The sequence below is a fragment of the Aythya marila genome (genome assembly GCF_965140915.1).
Source record: "Aythya marila genome assembly, chromosome: 1".
Classification (NCBI taxonomy): domain Eukaryota; kingdom Metazoa; phylum Chordata; class Aves; order Anseriformes; family Anatidae; genus Aythya; species Aythya marila.
In genome coordinates this window covers 153,971,271-153,986,936 of record NC_139042.1, presented here as the reverse complement: position 1 = coordinate 153,986,936, position 15,666 = coordinate 153,971,271, and the positions used below count along the sequence as shown (strand labels likewise).

The window sequence follows — 15,666 nt, the reverse complement described above, 5'->3', positions numbered from 1 at the left end:
ATGTAATACATTCACAAATCCCAGGAATTACTTAATAGCTGTTAAAAATATCCTGAAAATGACCTTTTACCTATTCTTTAGCTTAGTCCTCTTGACAGTTGCTAGTTTTTTGCTATGAAGGGACATAGTGTTTAAAAATAAAAGGTGCATATAATGACTAGAGAAAAAGGGTAGTAGATGGCAACTGATATAGAAATAAGCTATATTTAGAAAAATCATAAGGGAAGCTTAAGTCGGGAAGTGAGTTTTAAGCCATTTGATGAAGTCTGGCTGGCTGGCTGACACTGATTTCTAACAAATCTGGTGACAGCAGGGAGACTCGGAAGAGTGAAAGAGAAGTAACATTTTGCACTGCTAGTGAAAAAGTGTGAGTGAGTAAAGAGTACGTAATCTCTTACCAGTTCTAGGGAAAAAAAATAAAGAAAATTTGATAAAGAATTTGAATAAGAGGAGCAGTAATCATGCTTGCAGCTTTTCAGTTTTCAAAGAACATGTCCACTCAAGTACAATTTTGTTGTTTTGATACTAGAAATTTGTTTTTTAGGGGTTTTGCCTGGGTGTAATAGACTTTTATAAGGTCTCTAGCTTAGTAGTGCAATACATTTGGGTTTTCAAAAGTATCTTTGGATGTAATGAAGTAGAGCTTAAATGGTTTAAGAACTGACTCTAATCAAAGAAAAGAGTTTCTAGTTGGGATCAGCCCAACGTGGTCTGGAAGCAAGTGCAAGATGACTGCTGGTAAAGGTGTGGATGGAACAAAAATTAGTGGAGGCATAAATAACCTTAATGACAGTGAAAATAAAATGCTTTAGATCATTTAGGCAAACTGAGATAGTTGGGCAAAATGCGCATAAATACAGGTGAGTGCAGAGTTATGCACCAAGGAGCAAAAAATGCTGGCCACACCTGTGTGGGGGAGTTTTTCTCTGGAAATCTTCGACTCTGGGAGGGAAAAGGTAAATAAGCTGTTGAGGTAAGTGGTAGGTATAGTTGGAAAAAGTAGGGAAAGTTGGTGGTCCTGGCAAGTAAATAACACAGTGGCAAACACAGCTAGCAAATACATTGCTAGATGTGTAACTGGGAGAAATGAGTAATACTGAGATTATCTGCACGTAAAGTTGGGGTGCGAGATGCTCTAGGTCTGTGCCTGGTCTGTGTACATTTAGTGAAATGTGCTAGTTTAGGGTATCGAAATGAGCCCCTCAAATGGCTCCAGAATGACGAAAACGCCACAGAGCGAGAGATTTAATGTACAGTTACCTGACAGGGCCGAAACCCTGCGTGCTGCCTGCTGCTGCTGGGAGAATGAAGTCTCACCCACTCTTGAACCTACTAAACCAGGCAGAAAACTGTTCACGGTTCTGGCCGGGGTGTGCTGTCACGTCAGTGGGTCCAGCCGTCAGTCAGACAGAGGTGAGAGCTGATGCGGGGAGCGAGATTCGGCTGCAGCAAGCTGCTTGCTCAAGGCCGTTCCCTTGTAGCCATGCTGCTGGGGTACCTGCAGTTGAATCAGATCAGGTCTGCCGTGGTCCCACCCATTCTTTTGGCGCTGGTTCTGCATAGATGTGGCAGCACCTGCTTCGGCTTTTGATGGCCTCACAACGAATCCAGCAAACGAGGAGCTCTGTGACAGCCGTGAGACTGTGTCACCCCTCATGCAAGCGCAAAAGTAGGAGTGAGATTGCACGGCTGGGTGGGAGGGGGAATTGGGGACTACCACTTCTGTTTGCAGTTTCACAGCCAAACTGAGGGCCTGTTCTTCCCCTCTGAATTCCCTCCTCCTCGCCAGGGCTCTTGGCTGATCCCTCGCAGGATTTGTGTGGTGCTCTGCTCTAGCTCACTCCCTCACTCCCTTCCCTGTGGTGAAGAAAATAGTTTCCTGCCTGGGATGCGTGTGTTGAGAAATCCTCGTTTGGCTCAAGAAAGTGAAGAGAGGGAACTTGGTTGCACACTGTATACAGAAGTGCCTTCAGAGGTAGGAATTATATTCGCACTGTCATAAACTTCAAAAAAAGCAATGTCAAGAGCCAAAGGCAGCTGACGCTAGACAAATCCAAGCATTTAAGTGCGGGCGATTAGCCACGGTGCAAGCGACCACAGAAGAGATGGATTTTACATCTCCTGTCAACTTCTTGTGAAGACCAGATGCCTTACTGGAAGGGGTATCTCCCTCAAAAGAAAAACTGCAAATAGGAGGTTTAAGGAAACAGGTAAAATGCGATGATGTATGTAAGTAGGTGAAGTGGCATCTTCTCTTGAAGTTTTTGATCTCTGCTTTAGGGAGTGTACAGTATAAATTTGGATCTAATGTCAGAAATGAATGTATTGGACAGAAAAAAATAACCGAGAAAGGAAGCATAAGGGTTATAATAAGATGGTTTAGTTAGCAGAGCAGTTTTGTTCTTTGGTAGTTCTATTACATTTGTGCAGACCTCTGTTATGTGGACTATACAACAGGCATAAACACGACAGAGAAAGTGAAATTTAAATGTGGAAGAAGCCATGCCATTAATTTTATAATGTTTTCTGTTGAGTGTACTTAGGAGCTTAGGCTTGATTGCAAACATTCAGTGAGTGTTCATTCAAGTTGTCCCAAATCGATGTGTCTGTGCGTTTGTGTGTGTGTGTGCACGGCTCATGGGATTTTTCCTTTGGCTTTATGAGGTCCCTTTCATATGGAAGTTGTCTTTGACTGTTCGTAAGAACGATCTCGAGAATTTTGCTTTGATTGTATAGTTTAAATGGAAACTGCTGTTCTAATCTTAATGTGGAAATAATCCAGTCATTTGCATTAGAAAAAAAAATAGATAACTGTATTTCATACAGGTAACACATGCTCTATAGCACTCAAAGAAATTGGAGACATACTAGAGATAAGGGATCCCTTTTGCTGGGGAACAAGGACACTTGCAGATATGCCCATGATATTTCACTTTCATTACATGGTTCTGAAGGTGGAAGGATTTCAGTGCCAGGGAAGGCAGTCGGCCTTGTAATTTAGAGAAAGCTTAATGACCAGTGATTTTGTCATATCAATTTAATCTGTAATTAGAGTTTTGAGGAGTCATTAGCAGGTGGGGTGTCGCTGCTTTTCCTGGCGGCCTGTCAGACCAACGTTTCTCTCTGTTTGTTTTTGAATGCTAATGGCTTGAAAGAACTTGGAGCTGTAGAAAGAATTGAGAAACAGGCCCTGCTTTGCGGATTTTTATCACCCTGCCAAGACCCTTTGCAACTTCCTCTCCTTGTTGCCCGCAGCAGAATACGGAAACCTCGCCGCTCACGGCCACTTCTGCAATTGCGTGCTGCAGGGGAGTTGGGTGGGAGGGAGGTCTTCTCGTCCTGCTGCTCGCTACTGCCTTGGCGTCCAAAGGAGAGAAGAAGATGCGTTTGAAAATGTGTCCTCTGATGTTTCTCGCACTGATGGGTTTCTTTCTCTTCCCTCTCTCTGCTGTTGTGCAGTGCTGCAGTTGAAGCTCCAGCAGCGACGCACACGGGAGGAGCTGGTGAGCCAAGGGATCATGCCGCGTGAGTATCACTTAAACTCTTTCTCTTTTTGTTATTATGCTTGTTTTTTGAGTCGGGACTGGTTTCACAAATGATACGAAAGATCAAATTCTCCGTTCCTGGATGAAAAACATCATAGAGAAGAGCCCCACCCTGTTACACTCAACGTTGTCCTTCGGAGGCGTTGGTACTCTAGGTGTGGGGCCACCTCTGATACCAAGGAACAGAGTAATGGCTCCAAGCGTAACCGTACTCCAAAACAGCTTTTGAATTTGATCGTAGTGAAGAGTCTTCTGGAGACCATGCTATGTTTGAAGTGTCTGATATTCTTGACACATGCTGATAATCACTCTTTTAACAGGCTTCCTGCCTTTGCAGTTTCTGTTCTTGTTTGTCAGCTCTGCAGACCTCAGAGGCAGTTCTAACTTTGTATGTAACATATTCCATAAACCTGGTCAAAACTGGCAGCACTTACCAGATGTTAACCAAGGGACCATGTTTTATGTTTGTAGCTAGAACACGTAGCCAGCAAGGGACTTATGGGCATCAGCCAGTCCCCTTCTTGCAGGGCAAGACTAAGTCTGCAGAGCCAGAGAACATTAATATACGTGTCTGTGTAGACACATTGGATATCCCTTAATGCCAAGCTTTAGTAAATTCTCTGTCAGTTTAGCACTGGAGAAAAGATATTTTTTTTGTTTCCCACCCCCCACATGCACTTCTGAGCTGAATGACTTAGAGGTAATAACTCGAAGGAAGACCAAAGAGCAAGCATTTAAGAGTTCCTCTCAGTTTCACTTAACAGCTTCAATAGAAGGCAGAGGCTCAGGTAAATGTTTTCTTCTTTCAAAAACTTCCCTCCTCCCCCACTTCACACACCTTATTTGAACACAACGTAGTAATGAGTTTCTCGTTCCTTCTATTTTTGGGGTGCACACTGTAATATGACACAGTGATGTGACTTAGGCTTTGCTAATGTCATAAGGTTAGGCTGTCAGCTCTCTCTTTGAATGAAGAGAACCTGTCAGCACCCCTCTGTCAGCTGAAGTGGCTCTCTGGAAGGTAGTGACATGCTCAAGATGTTTCTGGGACCCCTATTTAAAATTCTATTACCAAATTAAAAAGGAAGGATTGACCTGTCTGGATGTAGTACATCACGCTTGTCTTATTTTCGCCTGGGGAATTCATATACATGTTTCTACAGAATACACTTACTTGCTTTTGGATGAAAGATTAGTGTCCCAGTGGCTGTGTGCTTTTGCTAATGTTTCCCAGAAGCAAATATTCCTGAATGTTCCTGACTTCTTTGTGGTCTTCTGCTGTAGGTGGATATGTATGCAAATCTGTATTAGGTTATGTTTTGTACTGGCTTTCTTCAAAGCGTGGCTGGCCAAACTTGTGATTCCCGAGAGGGGTCTGTTTTACAGGCCCTTTGAAAATGATGCCCTTTCAAGTAATTCAAGTAAGGCACCCAGAGTAATTAGTCAGTCTTAAATTTGCTTAAAATATAGCCTAAATAACGAGTCTTTGCAGACTTGTACCCTTCATTGCTTCATTTATGTCTCTTACGTGTGAATTTCATGACAGACCAAAGAAGAATGCTCAGTGAAATATCATTGCGAAAACATTGGCACCACATTAAAAGGTTCTTTCTTCAGTGAAGAAAAAACATTTGAGCAGATCTGCTCTAAACATGAGTTAAAATTATTCCTCTCCAAGCCATGGTATCATTTACCCATACCTGCCAACTGGAAATAACCACACATAGGGAAATGTTTAAACCATTATTTGTCTGGGCCGTTTTTAATGAGAAGATCAGATGTGAGACGAATTGTGATACTTAAAGCAAAATCCCATTTTTAACCTGAGAAGGACAGGAGATGACTAAGGGCCCTGTTCTTTCTGAAGGCATCTGAGTCACAACAGCTTTGCTCCTCCTTTCAGCCGTTCAGAATAGACATTTTACCTTTCCACTGAGAATGTGCAGGTCTCCTGTACTCTGTCATGTCTCTACCATGTAAACCCTGTCTGTGAAAGCATTTATGTACTTATCCTGTTCCGCTGTCATCTGCTGCTATACATAGCGATCGCGGACCCCATGTCTCCCTCTTGAGTTCGTTACTCAGGAAACCAGCCCTGCTCAGCCCTTTATCAGGATTTAACAAAAATTAAAAATGGGAATCCAGAGGATGATTTGGCGCCGAATGAAATGAGCTGGCGTGCTCTCTCCACGGGAAGTGCTGGTTGGCTTCTGGCCTGTATTTCCCATCTGGAGAGCCTTATCATGCTTGAAAGAACTGCAGTGGTTATGGGTGGACCTTCATTAGCATTATGGCTTGAGTTAGGAAAGTGCTTTTGAAGTCAAACTCCCGATTGCACGTGCCTGCTGTACCTTGCTTTGCACACAAAAAGCTCACAGAATTGGAGAGTTGTATTAAATTGGGGTGAAACTGAGCTGAAGAATATTCTGCTTACAGCTAATACTCATTTGGTCCATGGGACCAGACTAGGGCTCATCTGACACACCACCTCCTGTTTCACTTTCACATACAGAGTGTGGATGTTAGTTCCTCAGTATCAACTGTTTTTCTTGGCAGAGTTGCTCTTATTATGCTATCCCAGATGTTCACTCGGATTTAGCCTTTAATTCCGTTCAGTTCCTGGATCCCATCACCAAACAGACCTGCAGAAATCCGTGAACCAAGAATGGAGGAAGTAAAAGTTCTGGTTTTACATTAAAACCTATCTGTTGTGCAAGCTCACTTGAGTACTTCTGGTTCTCCTGAATGCAATACAATTCTTACGTGGTGTTTGGATTGAGTTTGTGAATTGTAAATAAGAAATTGTATTTCAGGCTTCCTTCCACACAAGGCTTTTGGACACTCTAAACCTGAGGAGTGGGAGAATGTGTGTTTGTAAAGGAGCTGATGCTCACAGTGAAGAGCCTGAAAGAGTCACCCTGTTCTGCTTTGCTTGTTTGAAATGGAGCAGGGAACTGCTTTCTTTGTTCCCATGTGGAATTTTGTTTATATGGTAGGGAGGAAAGGCAAACGTTTCAACAATCTTACACCAAGTACACTTAATCTTGCTTGAGTAACCTTTCCAGCCCACCAACCACCTACAGCAGGGCTACGCTTCACTAAAGAATTAGTGTATTGTAGATAGAAATAAAACATTTATAAGCAGTGACGGAGGACTCAAAATAATTTAGTTTAATGCTTCATTAATTCTTCTTGCTCCTCTGTTATCACTTTGCATAACCTTTTACTAGTAGCAGGATTCATTAGTTGAAGGTTAAAATTCTGCATTGCCTGTAGGAAGGAGGTGATAAGCAAGCCTTCATCTGCAGCTGACATGCCTGTGATTTGAGCTAGGACTGTATCTAGAAACAAGGAGAGTTTTCATACTCATTCAAGTTTTGGCCTATTATTTGATAGTGCCAATAGAGAAGCTCTCTGACTATTTGCATTTTTTTTGGTAACTATGCAGAAGTGATTTTCTTATTCTCTAAAATGCAAACTAAACAAAAACTTCTTCAGTGCTCAACTGAACCCTGTCGTGCTGTAGCAGAACAGGCAGAAGCTGTCAGTGTCAAATTTAAGTCACAGCTATTGTAAGTTTTTGTTTTGTTTTGTTTTGTTAGAATTAAATGTCCAGTTTTCCACCCTCGAAAAGAATGTTTAGCACAACAGCTAATACTCATCTGAGCAGAAAAACACGTGGAAAGTATCTTCAACTATAATTTTAGGGGAAAGACATTTGGCCAGTATAGCAATATTCTGCTTTGCAAAACATGTTTTGCTTTTTCTGTTTGTTTTCTGCGCCTGTTTTAAAGCTTCACATGCCCCTTTTTTTATCAGCCGGGGACTGTGATCTTTGGCTTCTCTTTGCAGACACAAAATAGAGCCAATTAAGGCTTTCATGTGGCGCAGTCCTGCAGGGAAGCTGCCGTAGTGACCATTAGATTCACCAAGCAGATGAAGCAGAAGTTGAAAATTGTTTCCGGGGATGTGCTTTGTGTTGCTCTCCGCATTGCTTTGTGAATATCTGAAAGGTGATGGAGGCAGCCTTTGAAAAGGGCATTGTCTGAACTGAGAGCTAAGAGGAGGGGAGCTACAGCACAGGTAGAGAATTTCCATGTGCTTCTTTTTTGCTTCAGTGTATTTGCTGCTTCCCGGATTTGAGCCCACATGCAATTACTTTGGCTGTGTGTTTGGGTTCCAGAATGCCATGTACACAGCGTGTATGAATGTGTGTAGAAGGCAGGTGTAAAAAATAGAAAAGAACAAAATACTGCTGTCCTCTCCAGCACACAGTACTCAGCTCAAGTCCTTGTAAACTTTTTTCCTGCTGGCAATTTGGGGTTTTCATCCCATGAACCCTCTGAGCTAGTGCTTGCTTTGCTTTGGCAGTTCAGAGAATCAGAGAATCCTAGAATAGTTGGGGTTGGAAGGGACCTTAAAAACCATCTAATCCCAACCCCCTGCCATGGACAGGGACACCTCCCACCAGACCATGTTGCTCAAAGCCTCATCCAGCCTGGCCTTGGACACCTCCAGGGATGGGGAACCCACAGCTTCTCTGGGCAGCCTGTGCCCCACAGCCCTCAGAGAAAAGAATTTCTTCCTAATGTCTCATCTGAATGCACCTGGCGTTACCTCTCTGCTGGGACCAGTACTGATTTACAGTACTTTGTCTTCTCTTGTCACAGCAACTGCTTAGTGCAAATCGCTTAATAATTGGAAATAGAGCTTCTCTTCACACTGAGCAGTTAGAAGATGGCAGTCAGGGTAGAATCCAGGAAGGCTGGAATTTGTGCTGTTTTTCTAATGTCTCTGTTTTTACAGGCTGCCATGCTGAGGTGATTGCATGCTGTAGGTTTGAGTTACCAACACTCCAGTGCAGTTTCCTACTTGGACATGCAGCCTGTTGGTTACCTGAGTGTGTTTTGGTATACGACATTGGTGAATCCTGTGCTGCCTACCGGCTTTCAGACTCTCCTGAGGAGGGTGTACTTTGACTCTCCTAAGGAGGGTGTACAAGAGACATTGCTCAGAATTAATTTAAAGGTGTTGCCAGTTGCTGGGGACACTTAGAAAGTGATTTTAAGATACAGAGCACAGCCTGTGTTTTGGCCTAAAGTAGGCCAGTCTAGGATACAGACCACATTTATGTTTTGGCCTATCAGTAGTCATGTGTGCAGAGCCTGTGCGAGGCCTTCTGCATCCGTTACAATAAAACAGTTGAGGTACTGATTTCAGTAAGCAAAATGTTTGCAGTTTTAAACCTGCAGCTTCTCAATGCCATGCACGGGGCAGTGGCTGAGGGAGGCCGGTCCTTTGGGGATGTTGTCAATTCCTGATTCCCGCTATGAACAATAGCTACGGTAGGCCATACTGACATGTTGTCAAAACAAACCAAAAACATCTGGCTTTTAGATTTGTTTAACTGTGTTAATTGCTAAATAGGATCGTCTGTTGATCCATGTCGAGGAAGGGAAAGGTAGTGAGCTGTTAGAGCACAGTTACCTAAACATGCTGCATTTTTCGCAACAGGAAGTGTTCTGCAGTCGTGTCGGCGACTTCAGGTGCAATTCGTAATGTCTCCACAACATTTCACCTTCTGCATCAAGGCCGTGATAGAAGATGAGCTGCTATGGCTGCCTGGAGTTTTATTAATTCAGGAGTGTTGATGTGTGGCTCAGAATCAGTGTGTTATATTTGAATTGCAGAGAAACCGATTGCTTTAATCCCCCCAAAACACTCTTCCTGCCTCGAGTGTCTGTGCTGCGTAACGTGCTCCGGCATGCGCATGCTTCTTTACACATCAGGACTTCGAAGTGATGCTCCTTGTATTTTTGAAAGTGTATCTATAGTAACAACAATACAAATTTATACTTCCCTACCACCTGGTTTCTGCTGTTGTGCCCACTGCTGCTGCTTCTGTCCCACAAGGTATTTCCACAAACAAAACCAGCTGAAATTGTGCTTCATTTAGGATACCATTTAGGATAAGGAGTTAAAAACAAACATATGGTCTGTGATTATTGTTACTCACAGACTTTTTTAATAAAAAACCCAAACCCATCAAACTTTTAAGATATATATTTATATATTTAACTACTCCACTTCATCTCTTGTATTTCCTGGTTCATTGTGTATAGAATGACATCTCAAATAGAGAGGCTGCAGCACAACTTTTGCTCTGCTAGATGTCCTGCTCCGAGAGCAGAACTGGAGCTCTGAGCAGGTAGCGTAACACAAACAGAGCTGTGGAGGACACTTCCAGCTGTGTTTTCTGTTTGTGGCATCTCACACAGAAATCTGTAACTGTTTTTCTTTTAATTTGATTATCTACCTGCAGCTCGTCTCCTGGAAATTATTTGCTCGTTCTTTGACTTTGATCTCTTCTCTTGAAGCCCGATTTCAAAGGCCTGAGGCTTCATGTGGAGAAGGGAGTCTGTAGATTTCAGCTGAGGGCCTCGTTGCAAGAGGCCTAATAACAGCACCTGGCTTGTTCATGTTTTCAGATAGCTGTATGTGTTTGTTTTCCACGTGCTTGTATCATCTGTGATTAATAAGACATGGTTGGAGCAGGAAAGTTCATTGTGTTAGCCGTGGAAATGTGCTGTTTGTCCTCTCTGAAGTTGCAGAAAGAAAAGGCTGTGCTCAGGGTTTTGGCAGGCTGCATTTAGTCCCTGATCCCTGCAACAATAATGTATTTAGCTCTGCCGGTTGTTTGCAAGAGAAGCATAATAATTCAGGGGAGCAAAACTTGGTCTGCGATACAATTCTTTTTCCTTCACGTTCCCTGGAGTCTGTTTGGGCTTATTCTTGCTTGGAAGCTGGGAATGGTCTGTCCTGTTTCTTCTCACTGCCCCACATCTTGGCTCTCCATGAAGCTGTCAGAAGAGTTTGCAAAGGGGCGATTAACCATCCAACAAACAGGCGCTGAGTTTGGTGTAGGAATGGATCAATTGAGGGGTTCCCATTAGAAGTTCCTTATCTCCCTTTTCCTCTTGAGTTTGGAGGTGGAATGATAATAATTGCAGTGAAGCTTTCTATTACCTCCTTTATGTTTTCAGTTCAGGTATCAGCGATGTCTTTTGACTGCAGAATTACTGTGGATGCGCAGAGTGGGCTGTGCATTATCTCTATGTGCCTGCCCTAAGTGTTCTTGGACTTGAAGCTGTAGCAAGACACTCAGAGATCTGATAACTGTTACCATGGGTGACAATTTCCATTTTGCTCCTCCAGAGGGTGAGTCTTCTGAGAAATTACACAGATCTCTGACAGTTCAAATTAACTCCGCTTGGCCCTCGAAACTTCTTAGTGCTTTCTCTCAATTCTTGCACGCTGGCTGTGACAGGCAGGCTTGTCGCATTGCTGAAGCTAACAAAAATCTTAGATTTCAGCTGTATTTGAAAGGAGGCATGGCTGTGGTACAGCCAAAAGGCAGAGCTGGGGCAGGGTCCCGCAGTCCCACCCGCGTGGTGCTGTGATGCTCAGCCCCACCTCAGGGTGCTGAGGAGCAGGTTTGGGGGTCTCACAGGGCTTGGGGTGGCAGCAGGAGGCAGGACGTCTGCCTTCCACTACACGTGGCCTGTCTTCTGCTGCCCCTTGGGATAGCTCAGTCACGGGAGTCTCTGTAACGCTGTGGCACCGTCACCATGCCGTGCTTTGGTGGTGGCTGAATTTTCTGAGTTTGTCATGCTTCTGGGCTTGAATAATCACAGTTCATTGATTGTGGCTTCTTTTTCCTAATCCTTAAATTGATGCTCAGATCTTAGCCTTAATCCAAGGGTTTTTATCCATGCCAGGGGTATGAAATCAGCAGGAATGATCAGGCTTGATCAGGTTTGTGTCCCAAACGGAAAATTCGCTGGAGCTACTTAAAAAGAAGAGTACTAGTGAAGATCTCTTTTCCATCACCTGTGTATTCCCACCTGTTTCATATTTCTACACCATCCTGCTCTCTGGTGCTGTCCCACTAGCAAGATGACAGCTCCTTCTGTGCTGGTGACCCAATTTTTGAATACTTTTGTCTTCTGTGCTTTGAGAAATGATTTTTGGAAGTGGGGTGAGGACAAATAGGAAGAAAGTGCCAACAGCCTTGATCTGTGGTTCAAAATATGTGTGTCTTACCAAATGCCACGCAAAGTGCTACAGGGTGGGTGCCCCACCCTGAACTGACAGAGGAAGTCATGAGCGTATTTGCAGCTCTTTATCTCATCTTTTTACGAAAGCATATAGTAAACAAGAGAGAGAAACTAGAATTTGGTTCAGAGAGGAGGCGAAGAGCTGCAGTGGTAGGCCTTGCCTCTCTGAGTTATGCTGAGGTTGGTTTTGGACAGGACATGAGCTTCTCTTTGTCATAACAAAGATTTTAATTTTCCTTCATGAGCTGATCTAAATGACAAGCAGGATTCTTGATTCAGCCTTTCACATTTAGCTGTAGTTTTCCACAAACACTGCACGTTGTCTGACCAACTGATCTGCAGTTCAGGTATTGCCTATGAAGAACATTGCCTGTGCTGTCCGTGAAGTGCTCGATGCTGTGTGTGACCAAGGAAAGCTCCCTTGCTGTCTCTTCCCTGTGTACAGGTCTGATAGACAATTCCTATTCTGAAATCTTACCCGATTTCAGAAGGTTTTGCAGCCTCCCTAGACATCTGAGCTATGAGGATCTCTGAAGACCCTTTTGCATTATTTGGCTCCTTGCAAATCTTGGTGTCTTCCATCAACTGCAGAAGCAAATGCAGAGCGTGTGGCTTCTTTGACCTTCCTCTCTGAGGGGCTGGATCCTTCCATCCCCTTCCTCTGCCATGTTTCATTCTTAGAGCGGTTCTGATTCCACTTATTTCTCACACTGGGTAACAGGAACTCAAGTATCTTTATATGACTGTCCTTGAAAGCTTTGCAAGGCGTAAATTGGCTTTTGTATGCTGCAGGGTAAATAATCCCTGAGCAGAAAATGTTTGGACCATTTTGTCCAGCTTTTTGTTTCTGCTGTTACGTTGGGCTGAGCCTTGGTTTCCCGAGTCACCTTCGTTACAGGCAGCACCACCTGGACACTTTGCAGTAGAATCTCCCTTCACTCACACATCGTCATCTTCAAAACATGATGTGGGCTGAGGGAACACTGAAGTTACGCACTGCAGTTTTGGACGCAGTTTCACAGGAATTAATACATCAACTTGAAGCAAAGATGAGTGATTTCCATCTCTGTGCTTTGTATGGAAAGGAATTTGTCATCGTAGACGCTCCGGTGTGGCTGCTGCCTCCCTTTGGGGGTCAGACGGAAGGCCAGCAGTTGCAGTGCCCTAGCTGCAACCATTTCTGCAGTAGGGTGGAGGCACGACGCAGTTGCATCACTCATCTCCAGAGAGCTTTCTCTTGGTAGCTGAGGGTGTGACCACAGAGATCGTAACGCTTCAGGAATCCTGTGAGGAAGCATCGTTGTCCACAAGTAGCAGAGAGAATGAAAAACTGGGATGTGTGTGGTAGGAACCTCAGGAGGTCCTTGCAAGCCAGCCCAGCGGCGGTAGGAAACTCGTGTCCTGCTGGCGGTCACCTAAAGCTGGTGCTTCTTCTCCTAGCAGTTGGTGCTGCAACTCGCCACATGGCTGAGTGGGACAAAGCCCTGTACACCTCTGTCCCAAACACTTCTGGTGATGGTGGTATCCCTTTGATCCCTGCAGTAAGCCACGTGTAATGCCTGCTGCGTGGGACGTGGTGCTGAGAGCCGTTTCCTCCTTCAGGCTGTTCCCCAAGGTGCATGGGGCAGGCTGCAGGCTGCAGCACGGGCTTCAGCCCCAGCCGCTCCTTTCTGGCTTTGGCTGCCCGTGCAGCTTTTGCTCAGTCTTGCTGACACAATTATTTGTGGAGCTGGGCTGTAAATGAGCATACCGATCCAGGTTAAAATAACTCTTTCAAAACAACTGTGATCCGAGGCCACAAACTGTTGTGTCAGCATAACTGAGGGCTAGCGGGCTTTGTCCCAGGCCCAAGTGCAGGAGTGAGGGCAGAAAGTAGAAACTCCATTTATTGGGGATGAAAATATCACACATATATCACATACAGACAAAAGCACAAGGGCAGGCAAAGGTACACCGAACTGAAAGGAGGCCTGGTGGAAATTCCTTCTGCATTCTTCAATATCTCAGTACCAGAGAAATACAAATTTTCTATCAACAGCTAACCCTGCTATTGTAGTCTGTCGAGTTCTTCTTTCTTTGGCAGCACTGTGTGGTCAGCAGGGGCTCCCCCAAGTTTTGCAAGCAAAGCTAGTGAGGTTGGCCATGCAGTTAGCAGGGTCAGGATTCACACTGAGTTAAATAGCACCCCGTTTGGGGAGGGGCACGTGCCACAGGGAGGAGGCAGTCACCTTTTGGTGACAGACCCTAACGTCTGTGTCTGATACTATGCACTGCTTTCAGTAATTCTGTTTAAACAAGGGAATCATGTGTGTATTTTTTAAGCTGGCGGGTTAGGAAGCTGGGAGGAAGGCAGGATGGGGGGCTCACAATATTCTGGAGAAGCTGAGAAATGAAATGTTGGGGATGGGGAGAAAAACGCAGAATTCCTGCCTTTTGGTACATCCAGCCAGTGGCATGAACTGAGGATGGAGAATCCCGGCTGGAGAGCAGCTCCGCAGAAGAGGATCGGAGACCTTTCACGGTTTGTGAGCCAAGCACAAGTAAACAGTGTTACATGTTTTATGCACCCAAGAAAAGGCAAACAGCCTGACACGTGGAACTGAGAAGTCTTATTGAATAATCTTTAGCTCTCTGAAACACTGATAAAGCCTAGGCTGGAATATATACCCAATTTTGGGCACTGTACTTCAAGAAAAATGCAGATCAACTGGAAAAAGTCCAGAAGAGAGTAAACAAGCAAAGGTCTGGGAAATGTTATCTTTAAAGGAAGGATGAAATAACCGGCTTTGTTCATTTTATCCAGCAGAAGAGAGAACCTAAGTTTTCAAATATGTAGGGATAAATGCAAAGAGGAAGAAAATAGGTTGTTCTCTGTAATCATTGCAGGCAAGGCAAGGAATAATGAGTATAAATTGTAGGAAGGGAAATACAGTTTAGACATACAGAAAGGTTTTTCAGGTAGCAAGCTCTGGGATAATTTCTCTGCAATATAATGCTGCATTTTTTCATTAGTGGTCTTCAAGAACAGGATAGACAACCCGCCGTAAGGAACAGCCTAATATATTTTCTCCAACCCGTGCAGTCAGAAAGGATCAGATGCTAGGAGTTCCTTCACGTTGTGGGGTCCTATTTGCTGCTTCAGGTACCAGGGGCCGTGCATGCATGACCTGCTTTGGTGGCAGGAGCCCTGCCCCAGCCGGTGCTGGGCACCCTCTGCCTCCCAGCCTCAGTCTTCTGCAGAGAGAATTTTTTATTTTTTTATCATTATTTTTTTTTCAAATTGCTCCAGTAAAATAGTCATCGTTACGTGGCCAGCAGAATGTGCAAGGCTTAGTTAACTTCAGACAGAGCGGGGTTTTACAACAGACACCCTCCTCTGACATGGCAGCCCCATCCTAGATTGCTGAGGGAAGCAGGGAAGGATTTGTGCCCTCTTGACATTTCCAGAGGTCAGATATGAAGTCCTCTGTCGTGTTGCCAGCACAGCGAGCTCCAGCCCCGTGCTTGTTTGCAGAGAGCTGGTCGTGAGAGACTGACATTGTTTTTGCAAGGGTCTTCCCGTAGCAGTTTTGCATTGCTTACTATTTAATGTGTATGGGATTTGGGGGAGGGGGGTTCTTTTTTTTTCCTTTGACTCGGGGATCCTTTTCGTCTTGGTTTTATTCTTCCTATTGAAGATTTTCCTGGACTACCTGTGAAATCAGCTGAACGCCTGCAGTTGACTTTCCTGAGCAGTTGCCGTGGCCAGGGAAATGTCACTTAAAGTTCATGTCCTGCCTCACGCTGACGGCAGAGGTAGGAAGGGGAGAGCGAAGAATTACTGCCGTGCCGGCACATTCTAGGGGGAGAGGGATTTGGAGGACTCAAGAAGAGGCTTGCTGCGCTTGTTTCCAGCGTAGATTTTGATGGTGATTTATCTATCGCCCGGTATCTTTGCCCAGGATTGCCTGAGCTTAAGGAAGCTTTTACTTCACTTTTCCGTGATACGTGTACCACGAGAGAAA

General features: G+C 44.5%; 1 protein-coding gene across 2 annotated transcripts in view; it reads left to right on the top strand.

Moving 5' to 3' along the window:
• The window catches only part of MRTFA (myocardin related transcription factor A), a 73,008-nt gene that overhangs the window by 42,648 nt on the left and 14,694 nt on the right, over nucleotides 1–15,666 (top strand). For both annotated transcript variants that reach the window (XM_082776661.1, XM_082776660.1), the window contains exon 2: nucleotides 3,460–3,525. In XM_082776661.1, coding sequence (XP_082632787.1) covers nucleotides 3,519–3,525 — 7 coding nt within the window. In that variant the 5' untranslated portion in view covers nucleotides 3,460–3,518. The remainder of the gene's footprint in view (nucleotides 1–3,459; nucleotides 3,526–15,666) is intronic.